Source organism: Schistosoma mansoni, chromosome 4 (assembly GCF_000237925.1).
Source record: "Schistosoma mansoni strain Puerto Rico chromosome 4, complete genome".
NCBI lineage: Eukaryota > Metazoa > Platyhelminthes > Trematoda > Strigeidida > Schistosomatidae > Schistosoma > Schistosoma mansoni.
Genome location: NC_031498.1, coordinates 31,434,864 through 31,452,089, shown reverse-complemented (window position 1 = coordinate 31,452,089; position 17,226 = coordinate 31,434,864). Strand labels below are relative to the sequence as shown.

The 17,226-nt window shown below is 36.2% G+C and overlaps 1 protein-coding gene and 1 non-coding gene across 2 annotated transcripts in view; both read left to right on the top strand.

Moving 5' to 3' along the window:
* Positions 1-4,605: 4,605 nt before the first annotated feature.
* Positions 4,606-17,226, top strand: part of Smp_150990 (putative cationic amino acid transporter) — a gene marked incomplete at both ends in the record, with an annotated part of 50,239 nt that continues 37,618 nt past the window's right edge. The window contains 2 exons of the mRNA XM_018797494.1: positions 4,606-4,660; positions 7,320-7,793. Coding sequence (XP_018652530.1) covers positions 4,606-4,660; positions 7,320-7,793 — 529 coding nt within the window. The remainder of the gene's footprint in view (positions 4,661-7,319; positions 7,794-17,226) is intronic.
* On the top strand, positions 14,073-14,144 carry Smp_tRNA_02406_Pseudo_TTG.1.1. Its single transcript has one exon. It is a non-coding gene (tRNA).

The following is a 17,226-nucleotide window of genomic DNA, read 5'->3' as shown; positions in this document are numbered from 1 at the left end:
TTCAATTACTTTGGAGCAAGAGTAACCCAGGCGAGTTTCATAATTGCGATAGTTAATTTCGTATAATATTTATGATGTTTAATAACGTTTCGCGGCTACTTTCACTTCGAGTAGTCATATAATCTGTCACTGCCGTCAAATTTGAGTCGAAACTATGTACATTTATGACTCGTAAGTCAAAATACTCCGAAAAAACGTATTTCATGTACACGATCAATCTTAGCCCATGTCTTAATGAGACACTTCGTCGTACTTGATGTCACTTAGCGCTAAATAATATGCTTTTTTATGAAACGATCACGTTATCTAAACCTAAACTTTAGTTACACTGGTGATTACCATTTAAATTAATGTTTACTATGCGCTTTGTATTTGCTGTTATCTCACACAGTAAATCATGGCTCGATTTCCTTATCGCACGAAAATCACTTCAATTTCGTCTTCCGCTTATTCACATGCAATACGGGTTTGGAAAATATCTAAACGACCTCTGAAATTCTCCACGAACCCCGCGCAAATCTTCGTATATGTTTGCTATTGCACATCCAATTACTATATTAACGATGCCCACCCGAACGTTCAGTACAATTGTCAGTATACGAAATGATGTTACTTCGATGTGACATTACAACACATCCGAACTATTGTAGTTATTCAAATTCGACGTCGTATTTTTTCATCTTATGAAGTATTGTTTCCGCGTGGCTGTTATCTAATAGATGATTTCGGTACATCGATCGGCTGTTCAACTACTCGACGATCTAAAGCCTGTCCAGTTCAATTGGTGGTTTGACGACACACATTCACGCGAATCATCGGTTTACGCAGTCGAGCGCATCTCCTGCGAACTGACAACGGTATTGTCGTCTGGACCCCAACACTGACAGCATTTTTCGCTGGTATCATTGACATGAGTCCAGAGTGACACTCTTGGTTTCCTATGTTCTTTTCGACATTTTTCGGTTCACTCATCAAACACATGTGCAGCACCCACCGTTTATCATCTTTTAGAGACTTCATCGTGCCACCTTCGCTCTCGCTCTGTATTCTTCGACCCTTATTGATTTTCACAGCAGTTATCAGTTTTTCCAAACTGACTGCAAGTTGATGAGAAGCTTCGCACAAGAAAACCACGATTTATCTTCGCGGTTATACTTTTGTACTTACAGTTAGTCTGTTAAATATAGATATAACTAGAAATCGATGCTTACGAACAGTTGTCAACGACACTTACTGACTTTCTACTCTGAACCGATAGCAGTACAAGCATTGGCATCGATTGATAATACACTTATCGTACTATCACTGTGACATCACTACTCTTGCGGCAAACTTAACGTTTCTCATCTGAGGAACTCAACCACTTGTCAGAGCTATATTTTTCAACGCTACTTGATAAAACTCCAAAACATTTCTTTTTCTATTATTTTTATGATTGATCGCTTAACATTCAACCAACATCCTTGTTACGTGTTATTACTCGCTGTTTCCCGGTCAGTTTCTGCAGCCTCCTTTCCATTTCTTTTACAGCTCGGCAATACCCGGAGGATTCATATTAATCGTCTGGCAACCTTCGGCGCGCGACTACTCCCAACATGTTTGGTATCGATTCAAACGGCCGTTGAATCTGGTGGGAGAGTATTGTGGGGTCACTGAATATCGAACAGATCACTGATCCCTGTCATGGTCAAGGATAGTCAACGCGCATCAATCAATGATATGCCATGGACTGGCCCACGCGGCAGTGGTTGTTCTTTCACTTCTGTAATTTCGTGGTTGTACCTTAACTAATATATTCTTGTAATAACGTCTTTTGTGTTGTACAGTCTCCATAGCGTCCATGATCCTTTGATGCGTCGATGGTTCAATCCACGTAAGGGCCGATCGTGAGGTGTGACTTCAGCATTAGTTGGTTCGTCACCATTCTCGTCTAACTATAGTAGGCCCCCAACCATTTTGACATAAATCATCAACGTAGATGATCCTACAGGGGGAAAGGAAATTCGGTTACCTTACTTAAACTTCCACTTCAGTTGATTACCAATGATTACCGATTTACACAAGGCTAAAACTAAAACCTCACCTCATACACCACGATATTTTTGTGCTTATTTTGCTTCCTGTACAGATTGCAACCTCATGTCTTCCAGGAGATCTGAGTACTGTTTCCTTATATTGGCCCTTCATCGAACATATCCGATGGAGGTGACTTTCAGCTATACTATAATTCATGGATGACGTTTGCGTGATGACACATTGTCACTCAGAAACACCAAGCAATTTCTAGGGGCAAAAAGGTCTTTAGTTACTGTTAAAAATCAAGACAAGTTATTAAACTTGGTGCATAAGATTACCTATTAACAAAATTATGAAGCTAATATAGCAGTTACCATCATGCGCTGGATTTACAGACTGGTATACAGCCTTATCAATAAATTTTTGCAAGCGCTTCTAATTGTACCTCAATGTATCACTTAAAAACGATTAATCACTGTATCTCTGTACACTGGAGATTATAAGGTTCTCAATTTCAGGATTGAGGGGAAGGAACCAAAAATTCAGGATTCAGAATAATCATAGTTGGTTGCATATGAAGTGCTAAACATTTGTGCAAAATTAACAAATAATGAAAAACTATGGCTGGATGCGAATTTTTCAGTGATTTGAATTGAACAATGTGAAATGAACATTATTGGACAACTGAGGTTTGTTTTGTCTTACCTTTTGTAGTGTATAATTACAAAAGGTTGTTCTTGCGCAACAACTTATCGCGGGATCAGATTGTCTTTCAGGTATTTTTTTTAACCTTATATCCATAAAGCGTACCCGTTTTACATGATATGAGATTTTTGATAATTTCGGGCAGATATATTTTGACGTGATTGTCTATTGCGCTTTCTTACCATTCAGCAATTCTCTAGCGAAAAATATGTTCCATCGAATTATAAGTTTCAGTAGAAATAGTCAATTAATCTGACAGAAAGCTTTCCGTTCTATATGCTTTTGTATTGAATATGGAGTAATTTGTCTCCGCCCCAAGACTTACTAACACCAGGAGTAAGATAGAATTTGTGCCTATAATTATTGTACTTTTTCATGTGCTGCAGATGTGTGCCGACTTGTTTGCCTTACTTGTCTAGTTTTAAGAACTTTACTTAAACTAGGTCCTGTTTAAACCTCAAATACCTTTTATCTGTGTTAGTTTTAATCTTTAACGTGACTTGGTCAGCTCTTAAGTATTGCATGTATATACGTCATAATTACCGGTAACACAAATAGTACAATAATAAACGGGTCGGGTTTAGGTTCTTGGGTTTTTGAATGTATATAGCTTTAGAGTTTACACTCCGTAATCGGTACAGAGACAGAGTGAGATAACAATTTGTCAAATGCTTATTGTATGGATTTCTAAAAATGAAACTGCCATTGTACAATCCCAAGTTAGTATTATTAATTCCTGCATGCATCTGGAGGTGAGACTTTATGTCACAATATGTCATATTGGTCGTCTTATTCAAGCAAAAACGTTGTTTTCTTATTGTCTGAAAATAGCAAATGTCACATTACGGTGCTAAAATAATTGAATATAAACATTTGTAGTATAATAGTAGTAACCTGCAATTTATCAACTAAGAAGACTCTTCAAATGGCTTTAACATTGATAAAATGGCCTATTTTTGAGTTGATTTGTCAAATTAATGTGGGACAACATCTCGTAACACTAGTCTAGAAAAATTATATTCCCTAAAATGGAATGTTAGCGGTCAACCCATCGAAAGTATAGGTTTGTCGATCGTTGTCTTTTAGTTAGCGATAGCCTGTAAGTAATGATTCCTTCCAAACTCTCAAACTTCTGCAAGTCAAAACTTTGAAATCTGGAATACATTATTTATCCACTCCCTACTTGATTTGTCATATATGTTTTGTTGATGTAATTTTTCTAATGATTGCATTAGTGAAGCAACTGGAATCGATTATATGTTTGATGAAGATGCCTGTATTATGATGTGCTTCTATAATGATTGGATCAAGCAAGGCACTCTTAGTTTGTCGTATCTGATCGGAAGATCAAGGTATATTCACTAGGTTTTTTTAGTGAACATCAGTTTCTATATTCTAATTTTTAATCCAGGACATAATGGAAAAAGCCATTCAGGAAGTTCTCTGATCGCATAACCTTCATAAACTGGATATTACTTAAGAATATGTAACTTTTTAAGATCACAAAGCCTTTGTGATGGTGAAGATGGGGATACTTAAAGTGGGAAGATCTTTCTCGCTGAAAATAGTTACAGAAAGAGACTTGTTATGTAAGGGACTTTTTATTTAGCCGATCTTCAGTTATATTTGGTCAATAACATTGCAACAGATCCAAACACGAGTATATTTCTGTAATTAGTGACTCAGTTTAATACACACTTTCATATGCAAGACCATGAATGGGTTTCCATTGTTCAATATTTTCCTACTCATTGGTTGTTGCCACCCACTTTTAGGTGCATAGAACACCATTATTAGTTGCATGGGGCTCTAAAGGATTCCATCCCCTTTTTTAGCCCACCAAACAATATATGAATAAATCATAATCAAAAAAAGCAAATTAAAATGCACCGAAAAAAGGAGTACAACAGTTTATTTGGAAAACGTGGCTATGTAAAACGTGAGTTTAGATTGTGGTAAATTTGGTCAAACCGCTAACCCTTAAGCAAAAATTGCTGTTCAGTTATGCCTTATGATAATTTATGGCAGTTGAACATTGGTCTACCGATAAAATAAGTTTCATCCTAAAATCAAACTGCCACTGAAAAAGTTACTTAAGACACTAGCAAGCATGCTTTTTGTGACGCAGTTAGCAACTAAAATAAAAATTTTCCCAATAACAATAGCATAGGTAGAAAATCTGAGGTACAACCACTAGAAAGATACCATATGTCTTAAATCTTTAGAAGTGTCGTGTAAACATAATTTATAAAACAAATAGGTATCGTCTACAAACTAATTTGATCTTTTAAGTGCAAGATTGACCAGTGAATCCCTGATTTGAGTCCTTATGTATCGTTTAAGTCTTTGGTCTAATCCATGATGAGAAAAAAGGATCAGTACGTGGTCAGTGTTTTTATGCCTGAATTGAAAGCTATTATTGGCTATTATTGCAACAAATTTTTTTAACATTATTCAGCACAAGTGCCTTTCGTTTTATTAGAAATTGTCATAATACTCCATTTTAAGTGATATCTTTAAGATATGTTTTCATTGATGAACATAACTTGTGGGCTACTCTTTAGTGAGTGACTAAGATGTGTTCAACCCAAGAATTTCTTTTAGAATATCTTCATTTTTTTTTGGTGAATTAAGTAAAATGTCATTGAGACATATTTTGGAATTTGCGCGTTTGCATAGTCTTTCAATCAATTTTACAGTATATCGGTCGTCATGCACTCAATAATCTCTCCATGTTTTTTTTCGGTTAACATTGTTTCTTTGATTCACTTCAAACTATCCTCCAATGTAGTTTCTTCTACTCTGAGTAAACATTGTAAGGCTTGGAACCTGTTGTTCAGAGTTATATTAAATTCGTTGGGTTTGACAATATGTCGAAGTAAGGCTGTATTAAACCTTAGTAATGTTGTTTGTCCAGTCGTCCAGTGTTCCTTTAACTTCAGTTTCATCTTCGTCCAAACCACCAGGTGGTGGTCTGAAGCTATGTCAGCATCTTTCCTAATTCTCACGTCTTCCATTGTCCTTCTGAATTTTTTGCTGATGCAAATATGATCGATCTGATTCTCTGTAATGTGATCCGATGAGACACATGTAACTTCGTGTGTGTGTTTGTTTATGCGACCTATGGCCACTTTGTTGAATGCACATAGATTTGCAAATCTGTCACCATTCTCGTTGCATTCTCCCATTCAGTCCATGTTGTCCCATTATATCTTCATAACCAGTGTTGTCCATTCCGATTTCGGCGTTAAGATCTCCCATCCTGATAGTCAGGTTCTTTCCTGGGCACTTTGCTATGATTGATTGCAGCCTCGAGTAGAACTCATCTTTATCGTCATTATTGCTATCATTGGTGTGTGCATAACATTGCATAACATTTGGATAACATTCATTTGTAATTACCTCTTTGTTCATTTTGAAGGATGATTTGATGGTTCTGGATCGATGAAATTCCCATGTAACAAGTGCATTACATGCTTCTTTGGATAACATCAGAGTGACTGCCTGAGTGTGTGGAGCACTTTTTTCTTCGTTACCAGAGTACAACGACACCTCTCACGAATCTATGTTTTACTGTCCAGTTTGGGTCCAATGGGTTTCACTTTGAGCACCATCAAGTTGTATTTCCTCATTTCTGTTGCTATTAGACTGGTCCTCTCAGTTTTCCACATTGTGCAGATATTCCATGTACCTATAAAAATTGTTGTTCTGGTTTTAGAAGAATCATTGGTCTTGTGGCTTCCGAATAATCTCGGCTTTCACCATGGGGTGTCATAATGCTTCTGAATGAAGATCCTTCAAGTGTCAGAGAAGAGTTTAAATGGTTTACTTTGTTTATTTTGGTTAGCGTTTTTTAGCAAGGTTGTTTTCTACAGGATGGTATTTTTGACTCCGTGCTTAACCTTCTTTCTTTACCCGGGCTTAGGACCAGTAGTAGGTCTAGAATAGCTAAAGATTGAGCTATGTACTTTGGGGTTTACATGTGAACTGGTAAATGCATTTGGAGGTACTGAGAAAAGAAAACCTGACAGCTTTTGTTTATTTGAGTGGACAATACTTTTCAAATAACTTCATCAGATGCATATTTTCTTATCTACCTTTTCGTATTTAATCCGTGGATTCGTTTTGACATACTTCTCTATAAGTTTAGCTTGATATACATTTTGATGCACGCGATTTGTAATGAACGCAAGTTCTTCTTCCAGGCTTTCCTTCGAGTGCAGTTTACGAGCACATTTATTTCGCTTTTTAGCGTAGTTTACTTCCCAGACAACTAAATGTAATTGGTAATTCGACATAATAGAATGAATTTCACTAAACAAGTCTGTTTCATGTGGCGACTTGACATTGGTAAACTGTAGATATAGTCTATTTAACCTCTAAATCATCATTTTTTTATTAACTTCAGATCTAATCTATACGTACGTTAAAGATATGTTTAACAATATTGTTAAGATCTCTGATTTAAGTGTAATTCAAGGGAAGGATAAATGTTAATGAACAAAGATGTTTCAGTTTACATGTTATCTATAAATATAGTCCTAAAATTATTGAAGATATATAAAGTTTTTGATAGTACTGTTTTATTTTTTATCCAGCCATTATGATAGAGGAAGTTCATGAACTTGACAAAATAAACAATGGACGTGATGATATACCGGTTGTACAGCTGAAGAAAACTATTGGACTTGCAAGTAGTATAACGATCATAGTTGGTTCTATGATTGGGTCTGGAATATTCGTTAGTCCAACTGGAATTATGGAAAATGTTAATAGTATTGGAGCAAGTCTAATTATATGGGTTGCTTGTGGACTTTTCAGTATGTTAGGAGCGTACTGTTATGCTGAACTAGGAACCATGATTCATCGATCTGGAGGAGATTACATATACGTTTACGAAGCTTTTGGTCCATTTTTTGGTTTCCTTCGACTATGGTCAGAAGTGGTTGTTGCTAGACCTGCATCTGTTGCAATAATGTCCATGACATTTGCAAAATATATTGCACAACCAATTTTTCCTGATTGTGATCAACCTGAAGTTGCAGTACGTCTTTTGGCGGCAGTGTGTATTAGTAAGTTACTTCCTTAGTTTACTTGGCTTCACACACAACACTCTATTTGTATAAATATATGTTTATTTTCTGTAGCCTGTCACCTGTGCAATAGAATATAGATGTTGAGGAGTCAACTATACAGGTATTGAGCAAAAAAATATTATAGATTGAATTATAATTAGATGACAATAAGTAGTCCATATTAGATGTTAAACAAGTTAAAATTACAACTATAATTCAGCTAAACTTTTTCTCATATAAGCAACAAAATGCCTAGTTACTGATAATAAATTATCTAGTGTTTTTAATTGTTAAGCTTTCATTCTATATGCTAGTGAATTCCCATTCAGTAAGTGCTAATTATCCACCTATTAGAGTCTTAGTGAACCAATAAAATCTATCTGTCGAGATTGATTATGAATACAGTGATCTTGAGTGCTGTTAGAGGTATGAGGGCAGTTGTCACTTCCCGGCTGCCTACACCGTGGAAGTAAATCTATCTATTTGCTGAAAATGATGAACTTTATTTCTTCTCTTAGAAATTATTCATTATCCTCTTCATTGTTTATAACCAGTTAGGTTTAGTTATTCACTGTAATTTAAGGGTATTTTTCAACATTGTCAAATTAGTAAGAATGTTTGAAGAGGAAGTGAAAAGAAGTGGGTTGAATTTTCAAATTCCCGCTGGCATACAAATATCTATTTATATGGAAATGGAACAAGGAAGAAACAGTAAGGGAGAGATCAAAATCATAATATAATCAACTACAAGAAATATAAGCAAATTATTAATAAAAGTATAGACTAGATGGTGATATTCAGTGACTACGAAGAGTAATTACAGTTATAATGAAAATAGTAAACATTACTGAAAATTCTAAGAAAACAACTGAATAATTTCGTAATAGGTACTTAAACGTTTGATTGATTAATGATTAAAATAATAAGATTAAGTATAATATTAAATAGGTCAGTAGATCAATGAACTTACTTACTTACTTTCGCCTGTTACCCCTAATCGAAGAGTATAGGCCTCTCACCAGCATTCTCCATCCAACTCTGTCCTGGGCAATCCTTTCCAGTTCTTTCCAGTTAACATTCATCCTTTTTATATCTGCTTCTATTACCCGAGGTAATGTGTTCTTTGGCCTTCCTCTTTTCCACTTCCCTTCCGGATTCCAAGTTAGGGTTTGCCACGTGATGCACATTGGTGATTTCCTTAATGTATGTCCTATCCACTTCCAACGTGTTTTCCTAATTTCCTCTTCAGCTGGAAGCTGGTTTGTCCTCTCCCATAAAACGCTGTTGCTGATAGTATCCGCCCAGTGAGTGCTGAGTATTTTGCGTAGACAATTCTTTATAAATACTTGTACCTTCTTGACGATGGATGTAGTGGTTCTCCATATTTCAGCTCCGTAAAATAAAACTGACTATCTTGACGTTCGTATTGAAGATTCTCACCTTGAAGTTAGTTTACAGTTGGTTGGAGTTCCATATGTTCTTCAATCGTATGATCAATGGAGGCTGACTAATTTATGTTTTTTAAGCTAACAGAGTTACTTTACATTAAATAAGAATAACATATATTTGTATAATCTCAGCGAATGAATTTGAAGTAAATCCAACGTTTCGTCTGGCAATCTGGTCCAAGCTTTTTCAAGGAAATATATTCAAACATCAAAAATCTTACATCAACTCGGCGCCTAAATACTGTGAAACTATTCGCTCTAATTTAGACGAAACTTCTTACATAGAGTCACTTTAGTTTTCAGAATTGATCATTATAACTGGATTTGTACAAATTGGTTTTGGTAAGTTTTTTTTAAAGAAAAGGTTTTTCCCACATACATTAAATTCATAGAATTAAACAACTTTGAAGCAAGTTAACTTTGATGGTTTACACATTATTTTCATAGTTGAAAGCGTGAGTCAATTGAAGCTAGACCACTATGGAAAACCTGGAAGCACTGGACGGCCGTTTCGTCCTATTATGGGACTCCTCAGTGGCAGTTCGCATCCACGATCCCGCACTCGTGAGATTCGAACCACATTATTCTTGAATTTCATAGTTCATGTTAGCTAAGACAATCTGTTTTTCGTACTATTACGGGCTTGCCTTTCCTTGCGAGCTACTTTTTCTCATATATAGATTTAATTCATAGAATCATCAAAAGTACTATCATTGATATAAGATTAGTGAACAAGATTTGTATCTATTTATAAAGTCTTTTTATTTCCCTTTGTTGAAATTTTACTGTATTAAATGTTGAACAAAATATATGAATAATATTCTCTGGCACTTAAAGTAGTCGGTGAGGATCATGTTGTCCATAGACCCAAGCTTTTAAACCTACGACTAGTTATTGACAGGAAGTAACAGTGTTTTTTTTTCATTTTGTGATTAACCTTTACTAATAAATGGCCAGTCAGTGTATAAAAAACCTAGATCTAGAGTTTTCTGTTCATTAGTTCTATCCGCCAAATACGTTTCTAATTAATTTGATCAATCTTCATCACTTCTTATTTCTTTTCTATGGCAACTGTATCTAAAATTTGCCGTAATGTATAATATTCAGTAAATTGTAAATTCACGAAATACGAGTCCTGGATTCCACTGCCAGCCATTATCCATCTTTGCTTACCATGCTTGTGAATTAAGGCTATATCGAGGCAATACGCACAGTATGCACATATGCCAATTAGAGACTGACCAGTTGCAGTCCTAAAACATCGATGGGAGGATTCAAACAAACAATACTAAGTGAATTTAAACTTCACTGCATTGCACAAGCAAGTGGCTATCAGGATTCAGTGGCCGAGTGGATAACGCGGTGGCGTTTGAAGTGAAAGTTGCTGGGTTCGAGTCCTAGAGTGAACATCAACTCTGAGATGCAGATACATCCAGCTGACGAGTCCGAAGTAGGACGAATAGTGTGTTCTGGATTTAACTGTTAGCCACTATCCATCTTTGCTTACCAAAGCCAATTTAGTTATTACTCAAGTAAATAAAATTTCGGAAAGAAATTTTCAAAAAGTGGTTTATGTTATGTTCAACTAAGTGATTGGAAGATCATTCATTTAATAAACATTATTGCGACTCATAAATTGATTCTTTAACAATAGTGATTATTTCTTTGAATCTGGTATCAGTATCTTGTCAACATAGACAGGAATCTCATTCCATTCGAAATGGTTTGGATTATTCCGTTGTTAATGTTTTGACTGAAGTTTGATCATTCTTTGTTAGTATACGTGCATTCTCTGCACATTGCTTTGAAATGGCCATTGCGACACAAGTTAATGCAAAATAGATGGAATGTGGCTAGCAGGAAAACCAAGAATATGCATTTCACTCCATTTTGGAATCTTCAGCTGAATGTACTGCATCTGAATTGATGTTCACTCAGGGACTCAAACCCAGTATCGTTCGCCTCCAACGCTACCTCACTATCCACTTAGTTATTAAGTCCAGATAACCAGTCACTTATGCAGTGAGTGGATAAAGCGATGAAAAGTGCATCCTAGATCCGACTGCTAGCCATATCCCATCTACTCTTAATAGACATAAATTATTTTTAAATAAACGATGAAATAGTCGCTCGAAAAAAGCAGCCATTTTCAGTTATAATCAATTTAGAGCCTTGTTCAAATGTTTTTCATTTCAAATCATCATACCATGTCATCACAACGAGGTGATATTAACAATACGAATACCATATGAGTCGAAGCAATTATAACAATCTTTGTAATAGCAACGACAGTGTGAACGATTAGTCATAGAGAGTTTGATTCGAGAAGACGGAATGAAAGGGAATGTTTGAAGGAATACTGGAACTGATGAATTAAGGGAAGATAATGAGCGAATTGGTCGATCTACTATGACCTATTCCAAGCAATTTCACTAAACGTCTCGGTGATCACACTGACAATTTGAATCCAAAAATTTAAATATGCTGATGTATAAATGATTTTTAGAAAATGATAGTTAAGAATTTGACCCGGAGGAATAAAATTCAAGGAGCTTCACGTTTTTGAAATGGTAAGATAAAGTTTTGTCGGGACTGTTGAATGTAAATTCATTGAAGGGATGCGCTAAATAGCATAATCTAGTCGTTCCTAACAAATATTTCGTCTAAAACTGCTGTCCATCTTAACAGGAACTCAGGTCTATAGACTGGCTAGCAGTCGTTGATAAAGTTTTGTTAATTTTAGCTACAGCACTCTGAATACATCACCAATACAAACTGTGTTCAATAGATGGTAGGTTTCAACTTTCGAACAAGATAATGGATATTACATTGAAATCAAAGTGTGTTAGAATGTTCGTGTTGAAATGAACTCTACACATTTTGAGGACTTTTGATTGATCAAAAGATGATGGTTATTTGAAGAAGTTAAATTTCTTCAATGAAGAACTGAAATGCTCTTGTAAATATTGAGGTATGGTGCAACGTCATTACTTAAAATTGGTTTCCTGAAACAGTATATTGTATATGAACATTATGGGAGCATTATGAAGACCAGTTTTTAAAATAAATAGTTACTACTGAGTAGAATGTCATCATTTTGTTTTACTACTTAATATACTGATTGTAAAAGAGATAAATTAAAATGTATCAATAAAGTAACTAATTCCTTGAAATAATCAACTAACTTATCAGGATTACAATGAATTGTAACCTTCAGTGAAAAAATGTTAAAATAGCGAATGATATTTCCTGGGGTACATTTTAAATTCCCTTTTAATGAAATGATTTTATACAGTTTAACTTATAATCACAGTTGAGATCATGAGTCGATTGAAGCTAGACCCACATGGAGAACCTGGAAGCACTGGACGGCCGTTTCGTCCTATTGTGGGACTCCTCAGTGGCAGTGTACATCAACGATCCCGCCTCGCGAGATTCGATTCCTGGACCTCCTAGTCTCGCGCGCAAGCGCTTAACCTGTAGAACCACTGAGCCGACCGGCATCCCACGGTGTTAATGTCTTACTTTAACCGATCGACGAAATTGAATGGCGCATCCTCCATTGTCTTCAGTGAGTTACTATCTCACAATAGACCTAGTTAAACTTAACTGGCCACTGCTTCTCACTAAGACTTCATGATGGCCTAGCTTCAATCGACTAGTGATTTCAACTGTTGAAATTACTGTGATATCCACAAAAACCCCTTCTGTTAGAATCACAGCTTTAATTTTTGATTGTTTAGATATTTACATAAAGCCAACATTTTTGATTATTTCTGGTTTTGTAGCAAATACATCAGCAAAACCACTAACACTGCATTTTAATCAATTTATTCACTTGATAGACCCATGATGTATTAGAAAGTTAACTGAATTCTTTATAAACTATGGAAATATTATCATGGATTATAAAGAACAGTTGAAACAGAATACTTAATTACTTGCTTACGCCTGTTACTCCCAATGGAGTATGGGCCGTCAACCAGCATTCTCTAACCAACTCTGTCCTGAGCCTTCCTTTCTAGTTCTATCCTCCTGTACCTCCTCCGGGGTCTACTGCCGGTCCCAAGCCTGGGTAAAGGAGGAGGGTTGGGCATGGGGTTAGCGACCCCATCCCGTAGAAAAACAACGAGCTAAAAAAAACGCTAACCTGAAACAGAATAACTGAATAATAAAAGATTAATAATAAGTATATTTTTGATTTAAGACTAAAAATATGTTTATTCAATTACACCTACACACCTTCCTTTTATTTTCATTTCTACAATGATACTACTTGTCTGTTCTCTATAGTTTTATTTAAGTGGTTCACCTTATACTTCAAATGGATTTCATTTCCAGAGATGAAAATTATGCCCTACTTATTAAATGATTGAATAGTTTTTTTACTATGCTTTTAACTTTAAAATTTTATATCTGAATTTTCATGTTTCTCTACTGAAGAATGATGAATAAGTAGTTTAACACATGGTGATTACAATCATAAGAGTCTTTTATTTGTTTCAAGACTAGTTTCTCGTACCGTAGGTCTATAATCGTTCTATAACTCAGATAATAACTCATTACGACTTCAACAAAAGGATCGAATAAGACTGTTCCTACTAATTGAATTAGTATTGTTTGTTTGAATCTTCCCATTGATGTTTTTAGGACTGTAACTGGTCAGTCTCTAATTCGCATATATGTATACTGTAAGTACTGCCCTGATATAGCCTAAATTTACAATCATTGACCAGTTGCAGTCCTAAACATCAATGGGAAGATCCAAACAAACAATACTAAGTGAATTTAAAACTTCACCGCATTGCACAAGCAAGTGGCTACCAGGATTCAGTGGCCGAGTGGATAACGCGATGGCGTTTGAAGTGAAAGTTGCTGGGTTCGAGTCCCAGAGTGAACATCAACTCTGAGATGCAGGTACATCCAGATGACGAGTACCAAATAGGACGAAACGCGCGTCAAACTGGACTCCACTGCTATCTACTATCCATCTTTGTTCTTACTAATGTTTGAAATGTCCGGTGTGATTGTTATCTGCCAGTTAACACACAAACTCATCCACAACATTTACGCTTAAGTTTGAAACTTAGAAAATGTTTATAGTTTTGCTTTGTTTGGTTTTAAAGAGCTTTTTCTCCATCATATTCATTTGAATATTGATAATGACTACAAAACAAACTGAAAACAAATGATGTATACATGAGAATAAAAATTGGAATTATGAAGTGTGTCAGTCACTTCATTCAGGTAGTTTATCAGTGCAAATAATACACTGGGAATCAAAGAAAAACCAAAATATTTAAGCTAAGATAGATGGTGACTAGCATTGGAATCCAGGATGCACGTCTAATCTCATTTGGGACTCATCAGCTGGATCTAATTGCCCCCGAATGCTCTGGTATGGCCGAGAGTGGGGAGAGTCTGCTCTCCCTCTCGAAGTGCTCTCATATGGCCACGCGAATATATAGCCTCTGCCAGGGAAGTCCTACTCACTGCATTCTCGTGGCGGGCGTGTTGTTCACAAAAGTGAGAGGACGAAAAGCGAATGTCCGGCGCTTCAACCGGGTTGGTGGATGTGGAGGATCCACCTAGGGGAGTTGGAAAACCCCCATTCCAAACCAATGGTGCACATGGGCTCCAGTATCCTGAGGAAACAAATGGCGTATGAACCAACTGTTGGTCACCGGCTAACATGAGACTGCATTTCCTTACGATGCTCCACTGCCTTAAGGATCAGACCTTTAGGTCAAAGGCTCCAGGTGTGGCCCCCTAAGAAAACCACCTGCTTCAGTCTGGGCACCTGGGCAGTATCACGGCCCTCACACAAATCGAATGAGATTTGTGTGGCGCATATTTATCTGGTACTTCCTTGTATCAATATTTATGTGTTTAAATAAAATAAAATAAAAAATAAAATAATTGCATTCTAGGGTTGGTGTCTACTCCATCTATGCTTGTAATGCTTGTAGCCTAATGAGAATATCGAGACGGTTGGCACAGGATGAACATACACCAGAAAGTGACTGATGAATTGCAGTCATAAATATCAATGGGAAGATTCAAGCAATCAATACAAACAAAATATTTACAATAATCTACAATAATTTATAACATTTAAATATAAAAAATATCATTTTACAGGCTTTTAGCAAAGTAAACCTTTTTGAAAATAAATTTTAGGAGTCTTAAGTACCTAGTTAATGTGCGATCTCATAGTCATGAAGTTTAGTCAGATAACACCGTGTCAAAAACGTTTTAATCATAATAAGCAAACAATAACAGATTGAAAACAGTAGAATTTTTCAAATTACTTAATAAAATTTGTTCTAATAGTTGAGATCATGAATCAGTTGAAGCTAGACTACCGTAGAAAACCTGGAAGCACTGGACGGCCAACTCGTCCTATTGTGAGACTCCTCAGCATTGAGCATCCACGATCCCGCCTCACGGGACTCAAACTCAGGACCTACCAGTCTTGCGCGCGACCGCTTAACCTCTAGACCACTGAGCCGGCCGGTATCCAACGGTGTTAATGTCTAACTTCAACCGATCCACGAAATTGAGCGACACATCTCGCGAGGCAGGATCGTGGATGCTCACTGCTGAAGAGTCTCACGATAGGACGAAACGACCGTCCTGTGCTTCCAGGCTTTTCTAACTTTAATCGACTCATGATTTCAACTATTAAAATTACTATAGTATCCAAAAAACCCCTTCTGATAAAATTTATTCATTAGTTTTTCAACAGAATTAATACTTTCCGAAATTTCTTTAATGATATCAAGCTAATAAATACAAATTGGCCAACAGTTACAGTTTAGTTCAAATCAATTTTTGCTAACCTTGACTTATATTCATTCTTGATATAATTATTTTCAATGATTTCCCTCCCTACCCCCTACCCCCGAATAATTACTGTTTATTTTCTTATATTCATGTTTATTATTCGGGTATCATTAATATTGATTCCAAATTGAAAATAAAAATTAGATAGCCGGAAAATTCGTTATTCATTGTTACTAACCCGTTTATTTATCAATTATTGATGAGTCATATGTAAATATTATTATATTCGAATGTTAATTTGTGTGCACATTTTGGCAAGCCTTAAATGTTTTTTTCGAGGAATGTAGACTAATGAACTTTCACCTTTTTTCGTAAAAAGAAAAAAGACCCAGTTGGATAAGATTATCATTTATGTTTTATGATTAAGGTAAAGTACTATTCGTGATGATTGGTTTGTATTTGTTTGATAAGAAAAGTATAGATTTACAGTTTATAGTTCAATTTACATAAGTTTCAATAATTTTTTTTAACATATTCTGACAACTTCACTTATCTTGGAAGTCTGATCAGCCCTAATGGGTTGGTGTCTGACGAAATCTCAGCACGGATTCAAAAAGCTCGTTTGGCTTTTGCCAACTTACCTCACCTATGGCGAAGACGAGATATCCGTCTATCAATTAAGGGACGAGTATACTGCACAGCAGTTCGCCCTGTTCTACTTTACGGCTGCGAAACATGGCCATTAAGAGTAGAAGATACTCGTAGGTTACTAGTATTTGACCACAGATGCCTTAGAAATATTGCTCGCATCTGCTGGGATCACCGGGTAAGTAATAGTGAGGTTCGACGCAGAGTGTTAGGAAATGATGGTAAATCAGTTGATGAGGTCATGAATCTTCATCGACTGAGATGGTTGGGCCACGTGTTACGTATGCCTGAACACCGATTATCACGGCGCGCTATGCTGACTAGTGTAGGAGATGGTTGGAAGAGAGTTAGGGCGGCCAAACCAAAACATGGTATCAGGTTTTGAAGTCACTAACCTCTAGTCTGAACCATGTTGGTAGATGCAGACTACCTGGTTGGGGTCCGCGTGACTATCGTAAACAATGGTTGGAGACTGTGGGTGACATGGCTCAGAATCGATCATAATGGAATAGGTGTATACACTCTCTATCTTCCCTTAAACCTTGAGA